General features: G+C 35.7%; 1 protein-coding gene across 1 annotated transcript; it reads left to right on the top strand.

The window, feature by feature from the left end:
- Positions 1 to 805: 805 nt before the first annotated feature.
- LOC116248881 (abscisic acid 8'-hydroxylase 2-like) lies at positions 806 to 9,017 on the top strand. Its single transcript, XM_031621904.1, has 3 exons — positions 806 to 984; positions 4,768 to 4,886; positions 8,449 to 9,017. Exons 1-3 carry the CDS (start codon positions 841 to 843, stop codon positions 8,477 to 8,479), a joined length of 294 nt encoding a protein of 97 aa, XP_031477764.1. The 5' UTR covers positions 806 to 840; the 3' UTR covers positions 8,480 to 9,017.
- The last annotated feature ends 6,559 nt before the right edge of the window (positions 9,018 to 15,576 follow it).

Below are 15,576 nucleotides of genomic sequence, written 5' to 3' on the forward strand. Positions count from 1 at the left end.
ATTTCATATACATTATCTCATACTTATGTTTAACATCACCTCATATGTTTGTTATTATCTCATACATTTGTCATATTTTATACATCTTTTGTTATCTCATACATATTAACTCATACCCTTGTTATTATCTCATATTACTCCTTGTCATTTTCTCAAATACTAAGGGTATGAAATAACCGCAGACGTTACATGTGAGTATCAAAGTAAGTATGCATATTGGTAATTGAGTTTACAACCAGCGTAGCATTAAAGTAAATAATATGCATATTGGTAATAAGGTTCGTTTACAACAAGCGTACACTCACTCGTTAAATACATGGAACATTATATAGCAACAGTAGAACCTACAACCTAAATAACACGGCAGGATGTAGAACCCAGCTATAACAGGGCCCTGAAAAAGGCAAAACCCAAACCCTCTCGATGGCAGGGCCCAAAACCCAGCAGCTAAACCCATCGACAAATCGTAACCCAATGGCAATAGTAATAGAACCTCAATGGCAGACAACAGCAACTCCTAGAGGCAGAAAGAACGGTGACATCGGCAAGACCGAGTGACAGAATCCACTAGCAAAACCCAATGGCAACCCACCATCAAGCCCATTAGCTAAAGAAAGAGAGAGAGAGAGAGAGAGACTAAAAACTGAAATGTCCCCATGCAGATACGGGGATGTGTTCAAAACGCATGTGTTGGGGTACCCGAGCGTGATGTTAGCGGGGCCAGACGATGTTAAGTTCGTGCTTGCAAGTCGCTCGGAGCTGTTCAAGCCAACGTACCCAAGGAACAAGATGACGCTGATCGGGCCCTCGGCCTTGTTCTTCCACGAAGGCGACTACCACATGCGACTGAGGAAGCCGGTTCAGGCCTCCCTTCTCCCCGACTCCATCCGCTCCACCGTCGCCGACGTCGATGCAGTTGCCATATCCGTCCTGGCTTCGTGGAGCCATGGCAATGTTGTCCACGTCTTCTCCGGGATAAAGCAGGTGAAGGTTTTTCCTTTTGCTCTTCTGGTTTTTACCAGGATGTCCCATGTGTGCTCAGATCTGTTTATGCTTGCTATATATTCCAACCGAAAAAGGAGATTGCAATAGTCGCCTGGAGTTGTAAAGTGTTAGATTTTGAATCTATTCGAGCTTTTAACACGTTCAACTTAAAATCTCAATTGGATTCTTGTCCATTGGCCACCGTTAAAGACTTGATTGAGTTGGACATTCAACAAATCGATCCCCGTTCATGAATATCAGACTAACATCCAAACATGATTTCAAATCACGCCAGGCCCGAACAAAAGGAATTTAAAGTCACATCGGCAATTAGACATTTGATTCATTCACGTAGTGTGCACCACCATTGCATATAAACCATTATTGATTGGTCATGCCAAATTACCGATCACTTGCGTAATTAAAAAATATTTTAAATAAAATGTGAAACTTCTAATATGTTTATAAACATTAATTTAATATAAATCATGTTTTAGTTTAAGTCATTTTTGTAAAAAACAAAAAATAATCTTTCTATTATAAAAAAAATTTCAAGTTATAAGAGTCATGCTTTTTTTTATTATTTAAAAACATTATTTAAGTAAGAAAACAATTAACTTAATGTATGTTTCTCACCAAAACAAACACTTTTAAGATCATATTTATACGGCATTTTATTTATAAGGTTAGATTACAAAAGAAAAAATCAATACATTAATAATTAATCTTAATCAATCTGGCTTTGTTTCTTGCCCAACTGGTTTGCTTTTTTTAATATATATATATATATATATATATATATATATATATATATATAGAGAGAGAGAGAGAGAGATAGAAACCATACCATTAGGTCACAGAAAAAAGCCAGTTGCTTTAATTTTTTTATGAAAATTATATTAAAATAAAATATAAACACCTTAATATATTTATAAATACTATAAAACATGTTTTGGTTTAAATGGTTTTTTATGAAATATGTGGATGTCACTATTATGAAAATGTGGATGCTACGAGACTCGTTCATTTTTTATTATTAAAAAAACATTGTTAAAAACTCGTTCATCTTATTCTTATGATCATATCGATAAGGTTAGATTATAAAAGAAACACTTTAAAAATAAAAGTTAACGCGTCTTGTTTACTGGTTTTAAATGAATAACCCGAGGTGGGTAATTTTTTAATTTCCTCATGAAAACAGTGTTATCAGAAAACCTATGTGCCTGAAAACTCCCTTTCCATGCCGTCCAAACAAATTTTGCGTCCAAAACCCCTTATTATTAGGAGTGTAGCCAAGCACGCCCTTTTAGTTTGGACCTATTCCAGCTTTTACCAAATTCAACTTAGAATCTCGATTGACTTTCGGTCCATTGGCCACCATTAACACTTGATTGAGTTAGACATTCATCAGTCTCCAACTTGGATTCGGTTATGAAGCTGTATACTAGATCCAAATATGATTTCAAATCATGTCAGGGCCGAACAAAGCAATTTAAAGTCACACCGGTAATCAGACATTTGATCGATTTATGTAGTGGGCAATTCCTTTGTGTGGGTATATATATATATATAAAGAGAGAGAGAGAGAGAAATTAGTAGAAACTAGACTGTTAAGTCAGGAAAAAAACGAGACACTCCAATTTTTTTGCTAAAAATTATATTAAATAGAATATAAACATCTTAATGTATTTATAAAAACTATTTTCTTATAAAAACAGTTTTTATTTAATATTTTTTTAAATAAAAAAGTGGATTTTTCTATTATCAAAATGTTGATGATATAATAGTTATTCATTTTTTATTATTATAAAAACACTGTTAAAGTAAAAAAAGTGATCAACTTTATCTGTGTTTTGCATCAACCTATTCTTAAGATCATATCAACAAGGTTAATTAGATTATAAAAAAAAAACACTTCAAATATCAAAATTGAAGGGTCATGTTTTTGTCCCTGACCTAGTATCTACCAATATATATATATACACACACACAAATGGGTGAACTTTAATTGATCACCTTGTCATACGAGCTGGTTTATGCAGTATACGTTTAACGTAGGTATCACTTCTATCCTTGGGAGATTGGAGGACAGCTGCAGGGAGGAACTGAGGAGAAACTATTCCATCATAGAAAAAGGCTATAATTCTTTCCCTAACAAGTTTTCCGGTACATTATACTCCAAAGCCCTCATGGTAAACCCAAGTCTGCCTCGTCTGTTATATTCTTATTTCACGTGCACTTATATTGTCGCGCCCGTTTCAGATTTTCGCATCATTCGCAACACTTTTCATTATTGTAACAGAGAACATAAAACAAAAATATTGTGTATATGCATAGCAAGATCTTTAATGTCCGGAACAGAACCAAAAATACCTCTCACATAAAATAGTTTAAAAAAGGAAAAAACGACAAAAATGAAAAGGTGAAAATACATGAACATCTTGTTCTACCCATACACCCAATGCGCTTTATTTATACTCCATGTTCTCGGAAGTCCGTTTCAATCCGAGTGCTGGTCCAATTAAACTGGATAACCATGACAAAACAAGTCATCCTGTGAGGATAAAATGGTAAAAGTGCAAATGTATTTTTCTCAAATGTCAAAATTCCCTTTGATAAAATGGAAGATCCTAAACAAATTTAGTGATATTGGTGACCCCAAATACAGAAGTCGATCCGAAGGACGTCAGATCGACTTAAACATTAATGTTTTCCATGTGGGTAGTGGCGGCGGAGTCACAGGAGCCGGCAGGGACCCTAGTCCTCTTAGAAGAAAATTAAATTTACATGTAAAACTTACAAAATTTTATTTGTCTTATATAAAAGTTTTGAAAATTTATATTTTGAGATTGATTACTGTTAAAACTTTTTGATACTATAATTTGGCCTCCTTCCTGAAAAATGCCTTGCACAAAATGCCTTGCACTGCTCTACATGTGGGTTTATCTAACTTTAGGTGGATCACACCAAAACCATTTGATGGAGTAATCAAATGGCCAAAAGGAGTCGGTCAAGGAATAAAGCAAGACATTTTAAATCCAACTTTAGCATTACATCACATTTTTTTATTTCATGATTTTCTCTCAACTATCGATTTACAAAAAGACTAAGTGCTGAAATTGTATTAATGTAGTATGTAAGTGCCTAGCATCTACCGATTTCTCATATATATAGATTCAAACTGTACCAAAATATTAACTTAAAAAAAATATATAATCTTTATATATATATATATATATATATATATATATATATATACATACACACATACATACATATGTGTGTGTGTTATATGTGGATTGAAACTATCACAAAATATTAAGTAAAAAAATCTAATTTTTCCATATGTAGATCAGTTTCTGTGAATTGGCAAACCTAGGGAAACTATTTTTCCAGGGTTCATAACATAAGACTTTTGTATGGAATATCCATAATTTCATTTTTCAATCTTATATCCTTGGACATGCAATGTAGATGAGAACGAGTTACATGCGCCTCTGGGTGCGCGCAACACTTATATACCTAAGAAAAAGAAGGTAGGGAGAAGGGGTGGAGACAAGTGGGGAGCGGCCCCCATCTCAAAATAAAAGACAAAATTATATGTAGATTTTAAAAAATTTCACTTATCTTATATAAAAAATTTTGAAAACTATATTTGGCCGGTACAATTTTTTTGTTACCCGCCTCTGTAGGGAGTGAGGTTTTCTCATTAACCAAACCTTAAAGGGATTCAGTTTTCGTCATTTTATGCAAGCTAAGTATTTTTCATCTATTGTTTTGCAGGTTTCACCAAGACCAAATACCTTCTTGCCATTTGGTACTGGAATCCATTCTTGCCCTGGCAACGAATTCGCCAAGCTTGAGATGCTTGTGCTTGTCCACCATCTTGTAACCAAATATAGGTGGGTTTATGCACACAAACACACACACACTTGGGCATTTCATTTCAAATCTTTAAAAAAAAAATCAATTTACTATCCTTTTTCTAATAAATCATAATAAATGCATCTATATTGTTAGACTTGTTTACAATGTGAGAAAATCATAAAGTTAATTCTGCAAATTTCAGATGGCATAGTTGGGTAACACATTTAGGAAAACAAATTCAGCTACCAGGCAAAACCTAGGCCACTAATTATTACTCAAAAATATTTAAATGAAATACAATTGTGCTAACATGTTTATGAATACTAATTTAGTACAGGCAAGTTTAATGCTAGTTATTTCATGAAAATTATTGATTTTTCTTTTATAAAATTGTGATGTTACAAGAACATCTCCTTTTTATGTCTAGAAAAGCATTTGAGATCACTGTCAAAAACATAAAAAATAAAAAAAAATTAACGTGGAGTAATTTTATTTATCCACGGAAGGCCATCGACCTTAAAATTGATAAAGTATGTCAATCTCTTATATATAGGCATTACAGTTGAGATAACTCCTTATTTGAGGGAGTTGTTACAAGATATTCATTATCGATAAAACGGTTCTTTGATTTGTGCTCATAACTGTTTTTATAATCCATCGTCTTGATCCTTGCCACCATATTTGCAAACCATCCTTTCCATAATGTTGGCATCCATATCATATGTGTTGTGTTTTCAATCATGTTTGTACGGTTTAACTGCATGATAATACTATAAATTGGGAGACTAGTTTTTGTCCATTATGTAGTCTAGTGTGTGTGTGTGTGTATATATATATATATATATATATATAGGATGTATGAACAGGGTGAATGGGAGAGTGTTGACGGGAAAGTTTTGGGGAGTGTTTTGGATTCAAAGGAAAAGAGGGGCTGCGGTTGCACAATACCAGTGAAGGATTGCCAAAGGATAATGAAACTCAATGTTGCAAAGGCGAACACACTCAGACTTCACGTCTCTCTCTGCTCGCAGGAAAGGGAAATTTTAAAATTTGCAAGGCAAGAAGTCTGAGTGTTAGTGTATATATATATATATATATACACACACACACACATATACAAACACTCGTAGATTTTGTTGGCATCCTTATCATATGTGTTGTGTTTTCAATCATGTTTGTACGGTTTAACTTTTAACTGCATGATAATACTATGATTTGGGAGACTAGTTTTTGTCCATTATGTAGTCCAGTATATATACACACACATATACAAACACTCGTAGATTTTTGTCATGGTTAATGTAAAAAAATTGCAGGTGGGAGGTGGTAGAACCAAACGATGAGATCGAGTATCGACCATTCCTAATCCCAAAGAATGGCCTTCCAGCTAAATTTTGGAAAGCACTACATTACTAAAGTTTATTCTTAACTATATTTTCTTTTGATGAACCTTTCCTCATATTTTTGTCGAACAATCGAAGTGTTATTACAGTAATTATTATCATGATAATTGTTCTAGGAACCGTCATTCTCTCCACATTCTTACTAAAAGGAGTTGGATTATAAACGTGGATCCACAACTTTTTCTTTAGCCCCTTTTTATGCCCTTATAAGGAAAGGCATAGTAAATGATACTTCTTATTCAATATATATCAGGCCATAAATATACGTCTCGATACTTTTAAGTTTTACTAATGAACATACTTTTGAAGGAACAGAAATATCATATCTATACATTCATGTTTTTACTAATTTGCTAACAATGGATTTTTCATTGTGTTCGAAGTAGCTATATCCATCCTTCCAGTCCAGGACTTATCAACATGAGCCACATTGGGAACACATGATCCAAATCATTTTTACCAGATCTTGAATCTGATTAAGATCTATGCCCTAATGTAGTAGAAGTATTTGGTCAATACAAATTCAACCTAAAAAATGTTCTTCACATAAAATATCTCTTCTAGTTAAGCTTGGAAAAGCAGTATTAAATATCACAATTAGAAATATTTTAGGTATACTAGGCAATTTATTTATCAAATTTTAGCAACACTTCACATAATTTGAGCTGAAGAAGCATTTCATAACAGATTAGGTGCCTCAGTGCCTTGTTTAATCCAAACCTAACAAGCAACCGGATAGATGTTAAAAATGTCTTGCACATTAATAAAGTTTGAAAACTGAACCCATACACGTCAACTTTCAGGTCAGCGGTGGAAATTTACTGTTCCGCAGAAAGCCGAAGCTTTCACCCAACCCCTTGTCTCTCTAAAATACAGGACCTACTTTCGGTGCTTCGAGCAAACATATAATCTTGAGTTATAATTCAGAAATACACATCCAGTGATTCTGGATTGGTATACAATCCAAGTTCTGAAGCACCAGGCAGGTCAACCTCAAAATTCTTGTGGATTTGAACCCTATTCTTGGCACCCAACGAGAAGACATTGATAGCCCCCAGGGCTACGTTGCTTTTCAGTAGAACAAGAAAGAAAATAAAACAGACAATGGAGTATTTAATGGTAGGCGCTAGTTCTCTTCTATGTTGAAAAAAAAAAGTGAAAGAAAGGGAAATCAGATTACTTTTGAACCTGGCAGTCTATGTGTTTCTTTTACTCAAATGGGTGAAACCTATTTTCGTCAGGCAGCCTTAAAATGAGGTGTTTCAGTCAAGTAGACTTGAAATAAGGTGTCAGAAATAGAGCCCTGAAAGTATCGGGAGTGAGAGCATCAACATCTAACTTTTTTATTTGAAAGGTCATACATCTAGGAACCAGAGCCATTTGGGTGGTAACCAAATTTATGTCTAATTGGCTATATGTTGAAAATACCTGCATCACTTTACTGGAATACATTTTGTTGTGTTGATTGTTTTCAACATCTTGCCGATACAGATTTTTCAAGTTTGCATCCGCCCCTTTATTTTAGGCAATAAGCAACAATGCAAGGTTTGTAAAACCATGGGTGCCAAACTATCTTCTATGGAGCTGAGGGCTCTCTAAATGGTCTTACGCCACTTCTTGTATATAACTAGCATATGTCGGATGGGGACCATACTACCAATATGTATATTTACTTTAATGTCTACTCGTAGCGTATGTTATTATGTCATACTCGTAGGGTCTAAAATAATGACAAAGAGTAGTATGAGATAACAACTGGAGCATAAGATAATGTATATGAGATAACAAAAGAGATATGAGATAATGATAGATGAATGAGATAATGTGTATGGGATAACAAAAGATGGATAAGATAATGATAGATGTGTGAGATAATGTTAAACAGGAGTATGAGATAATGTGTATGAGATAGTAAAAGAGGTATGAGATAATGATAGATGTATGAAATAATATTATGAGCAAGACAAACTCGAAGGAGTATATTGATCATAACCATAGACTAGTTTGCTTTTCTTTTTGTTGAATCAAAGGATTTTTGTTGAATCGAAGGATTGGATAAGTTGGATAAGGTCTGTTTCTTGTTAAGAGTCGTTATGCTTTTGCATCAAATTATTTTTATTACGCATCAAAGGTCGTAATTTCTTTTAACTGTCGGCTTGTTTTCCTTTGTGTTATTCCTACTAAACAAACGCAGGTCTGATTTAGTTGGAGCGATGGATTTTTGAAAAAAGTTTCACCAAAATCCATTAGTGTGGGCCAGAAATATTCAGCAGATTTCAACCATAGACCATCGGCAACCATTGGTGGAGCTGCTTTGTTTCGCATCGATTTCCAAGCAAGATTTCTCGTTTCGATTCAGTTTATTTTTTTTCTAGAGAAACCATTTGGAGCCTCAATGACCGAATGACAATGGGGGGATGCGCCTTTTTATCATTATAATCTAGTGTCTGAAGCTGTGAAAGGCCCGTCCCCTAGCAAGTTAAAAGGGTGAGGAGACTCCATTGAAAAGCCACCTTCACTGAGGACATGGGCAGAAAAGCTTCTTGAAGAGTTGATGGACGAAGATGATATGGATGAACCATTGGAGATCGAACAAGATGATGAATGTTGAATGTCCATGTATCTTCATTCCTATGAAAAATGTTGAATGTCCATGTATTTCATTCCTGCAAAAGATCGGATAAAACGACCATTCTGATGGTCAACAATTTGTTGTTTTGTTGGTGGTGACACTCAAGATAAGGCATGGAGTTTTCATTATTATGAGTGGCTTGCACATGCTCTGGTCGGAGGTGCAAAACTCCCAGTTTTCATTGTTGGGAAGGGTTTCCTTCTTGGTATGAACAGATAGTCAGCACGAGCTCGGCATTGTTTGCAAGCTGGAGCATAGAAACTAGCTGCATTTGTTTTGCAGAAACCTGCTTGAGGCAAATCCCCTTTCCAAGCGCTTCTGCTTGTAAGGTTAGCTCAAATCAGAGTCTCTGTAACCTTAAATTTTTTGGCAAAATCAACTGTTAAGCTATTTGTTGCGGGCGCAGATCCCCTCCTCCAAGAGGCAATATATGAGGAAAGAACAAACTGTGTGCGTGATGCAAAACAATGACCCATTGTATAGAGAATTGCTCTATTAGCATGACTAGTAACCAGGCTAAAAATCAGTTCCAGTGCTTGAGCAAACAAATTAAAACATTGAGAAGTTTGAGCTACCCAAGTAGGCTGTAACCCAGAACCGCCAACCAAAGGATAGTAGCGAGATTGCCTGTGAAGAAGAAGCAGTCGATATACCCAGCCAATGCATTGCACCCCTATCTACAAAGCTAGCGATGAAGCTATGACTAATTTGAAGGATAACCTTTTAGGAAAATCTTCTTCTCCATCTGCACCTTTAGTGCTGAGAGTTCTGATCCTAGCATGAAGGCTATGGAGGCGGATGCTTCCTTAGGGAGAAATAAGCCTAAATCCTACCTAAAAGCAGCTTATAGAAAAGTCTGATTACTGAACGGAGCCCACCCAAATAGTTTAAGGGTGAAATTTTCTGATGATATAGACGATTACGAAGGAGGTCCGTGCAAAAGGACCAGAAAACCTCTACAGGAAGTTAGCAATACTATTGCTTTATCTCTGCCAAACTGTTTTGGGGTGACCGGGCGGGGCTATGTAGGTGCAATTATAAAAAACGATGATGGAACAGATAAGTTAGAGGTGTACTTTGATGATACGAATGGTAGAGAAAACAGACTATTAGGGCATCTAGGATTGGATGTCAAAGAGGGGGACCGAGGAATTTTTGCTATGCAGGTTGTACTGAATGACTGATCAAAATTTCCGGAAAGAGAAAGCATTGGCAGTGGAGTCTAGCAAGCAACAACAACCATGATTGTTTTCTATGGAAGAAGGTATGTTGAATGCTAGTTCAACTGAATGTAGCTCTCATTGCCATGGGACGTTAAATGGTGACATGTAGCAACGATTTTGCCTCTCAATCAGTTAACAATGAGACTAATTTCTTAGAATGCAACAGGATTATGTCGAGTTATAGCTAGGTACGATTTACATCTTATCATCAAGCACCAAAATTAAAGCTTGGGGACATTCCACGAGGAATTTTGCTATCATCACAAACTCCACATTTTATATATATGTACGCAGAATTGTCATGTGTTGGGACCCAACTACAAGATGGCTAATAATTGTTCTTTTACCAACATAGGATACCTATCCAATGCACCTGAAAACGGACATGGATGGATATAGTAATTTTTTGGGTGTATCTTGCATCCACAATATGTTATAAGGGCTCAAGAATTTGTTGATTTGAGTATATGCCTCTCACAAGTTAATGGGCCGGTTTGTTTGCTTGGAGATTTTAATGCTATGATGGCCGCCAAATAGGTATAGTTGCTCTACTTGCAGGGCTTTCTTTCGTGATATAGGTCTGTCAGAGATTGAAGATGCTCTTTCTAGTTTCACCTGGACTAATAATAGGAACAGAAGTGAACTTACACAATACAAACTTGATTGGGCTATGATAAATAATTTTTGGACTCATTTGCTATATGCACCGCCTCACCTAAAAGTTCTCCCTTGATCTTGACAATAACCATTCTCGAGCCCCAATATAGATTCTATGGGAAAGGCCTCTTCAAAATTTTCAATTGCTGGACTCTCAGATATGGTTGTCTGGAAGTTATTTGTATGGTGTAGGCTATTGGCTTATATGGCTATTGAATGATTAAACTATTTATGAAACTTGAGACCACCAGAAGTAGCTTGTAAATTGGAACTCTGCGGTGTTTGACAATACCATACAACACATTGCCAGGCTCCAGGCAAATCTTGATGGTAGATTTGATGGTATCCACAAGAACCCTCTTACTATGAGATCTCAAGTTGACAAAGGAAATTGCTAATTCCCAAAGAATTGCAACGGAAGAAGACTATCTATTGTGGAAACAAAAAACCAGGATTGATTGACATTAGGACGGCAATAGGAATACTAGTTTTTTCTATGTGTGTGTGTAAATGTGAGACAAAAAGGAACAATGACCATTTCCGTTATCAGTGGCGGCCATATAATCAACCTTTATGAGTGTTACATTTTGCTTGTGTTGTTTTTTTTCGAGGATTTGAAAACACAGATTGCTTTGATGGCATGATGATGGATAGATGCACCTGATGGTCCTATTGTCATTGTTCACGAGGGTCAGATGTTGAATAATCCTGTAAGAGACGATGAATAAAAAAAGGCAGTGTTCGAATCCAATAGTGACAAAGCCCCGATGCCAGATGGTTTCCCAGCTGACTTCTTCAAAACCTATTGGGAGGTGGTTGGTAAGGATGTGTGTCATGCAGTTAAAAATTCTTTGAAGACAAGTTGGCTTGTGAAGAAGATTAATAGAACTCATATGGTTATTATATTTAAATTCTTGGGTGCAAAAAACATCAAGGACTTTAGGCCGATTGCATTATGTAACAATTGTTTACAAGTTTATCATTAAAATCATGGTTAACTATATACCAAACAACTTAGCGCAAATTCTAGGCCAAGAACAAGAGGTTTTCTTCCCATCTCTTCTCATCCGTGACTAAATCTTCTTTGCACATGAGTATGTCAATAGCATTAATCACCATGCACATAAATATGTCAACATCACTAATCAGCACAACAAAATCATGGTTAACTATATACCAAACAACTTAGCGCAAATTCTACGCCAAGAACAAGAGGTTTTCTTCCCATCTCGTCTCATCCGTGAGTAAATCTTCTTTGCACATGAGTATGTCAATAGCATTAATCACCATGCACATAAATATGTCAACATCACTAATCAGCACAACAAGATTTCTTTTCTGCTGAAACTTGACCTGTCGAAAGCTTATGATAGGATCAATTTTGACTTTCTTAGGAGATCTGTGGATTGCCTATGCTTCCATGTACTTTGGAATGAAAGAGTTTTGACTTGTGTGTATATTGTCTCTTATATGGTCATCATTAATGGGAGAGAAGGAAGTTTTTTTTTTTATGCCAGTCGTGGTCTAAAACATACATATTCTCTCTCCCCTTATCTCTTTTTTACTTGTGATGAGAATGTCCATTCAGAACTTGAAATATGAGCAAAGAAAGGGATACCTTGAGATTCATAGATCTTGCAGTTCAGTCATCATACCTTTTGCTTTAATGTTTGCTAACGATATCATTCTCTTCAATAAACAAAGTTGATTGTGACCCATTGCTTGGAGAGTGTTTAAGGAGTTTGAGTGGAAAACATGTATGAAATGTAACCCAGATAAATATACTATAACCCGCTTTCATACTTTAGGGAGGATAGCTATATATAGAAAGGAGATTTGGGGTTGGAATGTGGGGCAACTTCTCGGTACCTATTTAGTCTTGCCTCCATTTAGTGGTAAGTGTACGGAAGATCTGTGTAGACCGCTGATAGAGAAAATTGAACAGAAACTGTGTAGTTGGAAACATACTTACTTATCATACACATGAAAGATCTATCTTGTTAAGCATACTCTTTCACAGGTTGTTAGTTATTGAGCCAAAGTATTCCAACATCTGAAAAGGATTATTCAAGCTATTAAAAGGATGATGACCAAATTCATCTGGGGTAACATGATGGAACAACACTACATCCATATGGTTGGATGAGATTCATTGTGTCTTCCCGCCCATTTTCAAAACTCACTATAGGCAATAGTTGACTCTAAGTATATGATAGCATCTAGTTTCTGAATACTAAAGGCCTTTCCTAATCGCTCTACATCGTGGATGGCTATTTTGTGGGGATGGAATGAAATAGGTCATTGTGTTTCTTGGCTCTTGGAGAATGGCATGTTGGCTAGATTTTGGGGCTGGGGCCTCTTACACATTCTTATTGTGAATGAAGAATATCATAGGAAACTCGAACCACACTTAGGGTCTACATTGCTCAAACCGTATCTAACTCAGAGCAGGTGGGTAAATTGGTATCATCCCCTTGGGTCATGCAAGTTATGTAGAGAGCATTTACCAATGAACAAGACATATTTTGTTGAGAGAGTTGTAATGCAGCCACTTTCAATAGGTCTGATGTCTACTCTTGAATTCAAAAAAGGCACAAAGAAGAAGAGTAGAGAATCTACATCTGGAATTTGAAAGGCCTTTGAAATTATAAATGGTTTTCATATTTGATTGGAAGGACAACAAGTTGTTTACGCTCGAAAAACTAAAAAAGTGTGGAGCAGTTTTGTTAGATGCATGTGCATCAAGGCATAATGTGCACACATCACTATGCACCATATGTTAAAGTGTTTTGAAAAGTTCACTTGAGGCATATTTGACATGATGCGCATGCATCATCACAACACACATTTAATGCATGATGCGTATCATGTTGTGAAAAAAGCACACTCCCAGCACTAAAAATTCACCGGGAAATATCTCCCAATGTTTGGGCAAAGACTTTCTAACTCCCCACATAAATAGATTTAAACTTGCAAACGGGAAGGCTTTCTAACTTCATATAGAAATAGATTTGAACTTGCAAAAAGGGTCATGCATCCTCTATCTGTCTGGCGATGACATTAATGCGCCCTCGCACTTCGACAGTCATTGCATGACTTACAGTGAAGGTTTGATCCAATTTTCGTGAATATTTATGTCGATCTGTTATATATTTCTCTCCTCCTCTCTTATGGTTTAATAGTTGATATTTGTTGATAAGAATCACAAATTGATCGGTAGTTGTTCTTACTCCAAGATCTTGCATGCTTTCCGGTTTATCTATATTGTATTAGACATCTAAATTTGATATTATAGTTCTTGAATTTTACTTTGAAGAACAAGACTTGTCGACTTGATTTCATCTATTATTGGACACCTACTTATAAGTTTTTATATATCAAACTCTTTTATTTCTCATTTTACAAGTTTTACGAATTGAGAGTGAATTGTCAAGATTTTCTTTCTTTTGAATTTCCGTAAAATCCTATTGTGCTTTGAAGAAATATGTTTAATCTTTGTTTTTAGGTTTTCCAAGTTGGAGACTATACCTCTATAATTAATTTTAATTTATAGAAAAATATACATAAATAGTTTTTCATATAATATAGTTTTCCAAATCATTTTTACTTTTTTATTTTTTATTATTTTATATTTTTTAATGATATTATATATTTCAAAGTTTTGAACGTGATGCTTACGCATCACATCACCCTGTTGCGCATCGTGTCACCTCATAGGCTCAACGCATCGTTTGGCATGAATGCACTTAACAACATTAGTTTGGAGTGACTTTCGCAAATCAATGTAGCTTGCGTAAGGAAAATGAGGAAACTATAGGCCACCTTTTCACTGAATGTAGTTTCTCAATGGAGGTGTGGAAATGGTTAGGAAGGAGGTTTGATACTCATGTCCCTTATTGTCAAGACCTCATTAACTTGATTCTCGTATGGTGAGCAACAAGTTTCAAGAGATGATGGTTGTTGAGTGTATGGCAGGTGTTGCTACCAATGGTGATTGACATCATTTGGAAGTTACGGAATCGGGTGAGACATGGAGACCCTTTGCCACTAGTCAGTTAATTCTAAGCATTATCGCATTATGGCGAGGTAGATGTCTGGTTTTCCACCAACATAAAAGCAAACATATGAGGGGCTATCGTTCCACCAGGCCAGGCCCATCTATAAATTATTGTTCAAACTCGTTACCGAAATTGCATTTGATGTCTTCATGGTGGATAGTCAGGTAGCAAAATCTGGCCTACTATGTTACTCAACAAGCTTGAAGCTATCTGAAGAAGTTTTGCTATTGGTTCCTAATCTGAAGGATCCTATCAGCCTTATAGTTGGTCCATCATTGTAGACATCGCATCAAGAGTTGCTTGAAAAGACCTATTGAAGCCTCGAATAAAAAACTCAATGTTTTTCTGTTGTAGAAATTGCATTTCCCTATTAAGATTTGATCCTGCTGTGGATATAATAACCCTTCTTTTGAAACTGTGCCCTTCTCGAGCTCAATTTGTTTATACGTTTGATAATATGAAATTTTGATTCCAAAATTAATAATGACCCGTCTGATGGAAGGAGAATTAAAATTTTGGAGTTAAAAACATGTTGTCGTTGGGTTCGTTTGGAGACCAATCGTACAAAAAATGAAACTCATACAAAATACGTCCAAGATCAACAATAGAACATATTGTATTGGGACAATATGATTGCAAGCCAAATCTGTCCTCTTATAGTGCCTTTGTTTTTTTACATAAATCCATTTTGTTATAAAATTGATGGGGACACCCCCTGGTAGGTTTGCAGCATCAACAAAGGTTTTTTCTAT

This window comes from Nymphaea colorata, chromosome 2 (assembly GCF_008831285.2).
Source record: "Nymphaea colorata isolate Beijing-Zhang1983 chromosome 2, ASM883128v2, whole genome shotgun sequence".
Lineage (NCBI taxonomy): Eukaryota > Viridiplantae > Streptophyta > Magnoliopsida > Nymphaeales > Nymphaeaceae > Nymphaea > Nymphaea colorata.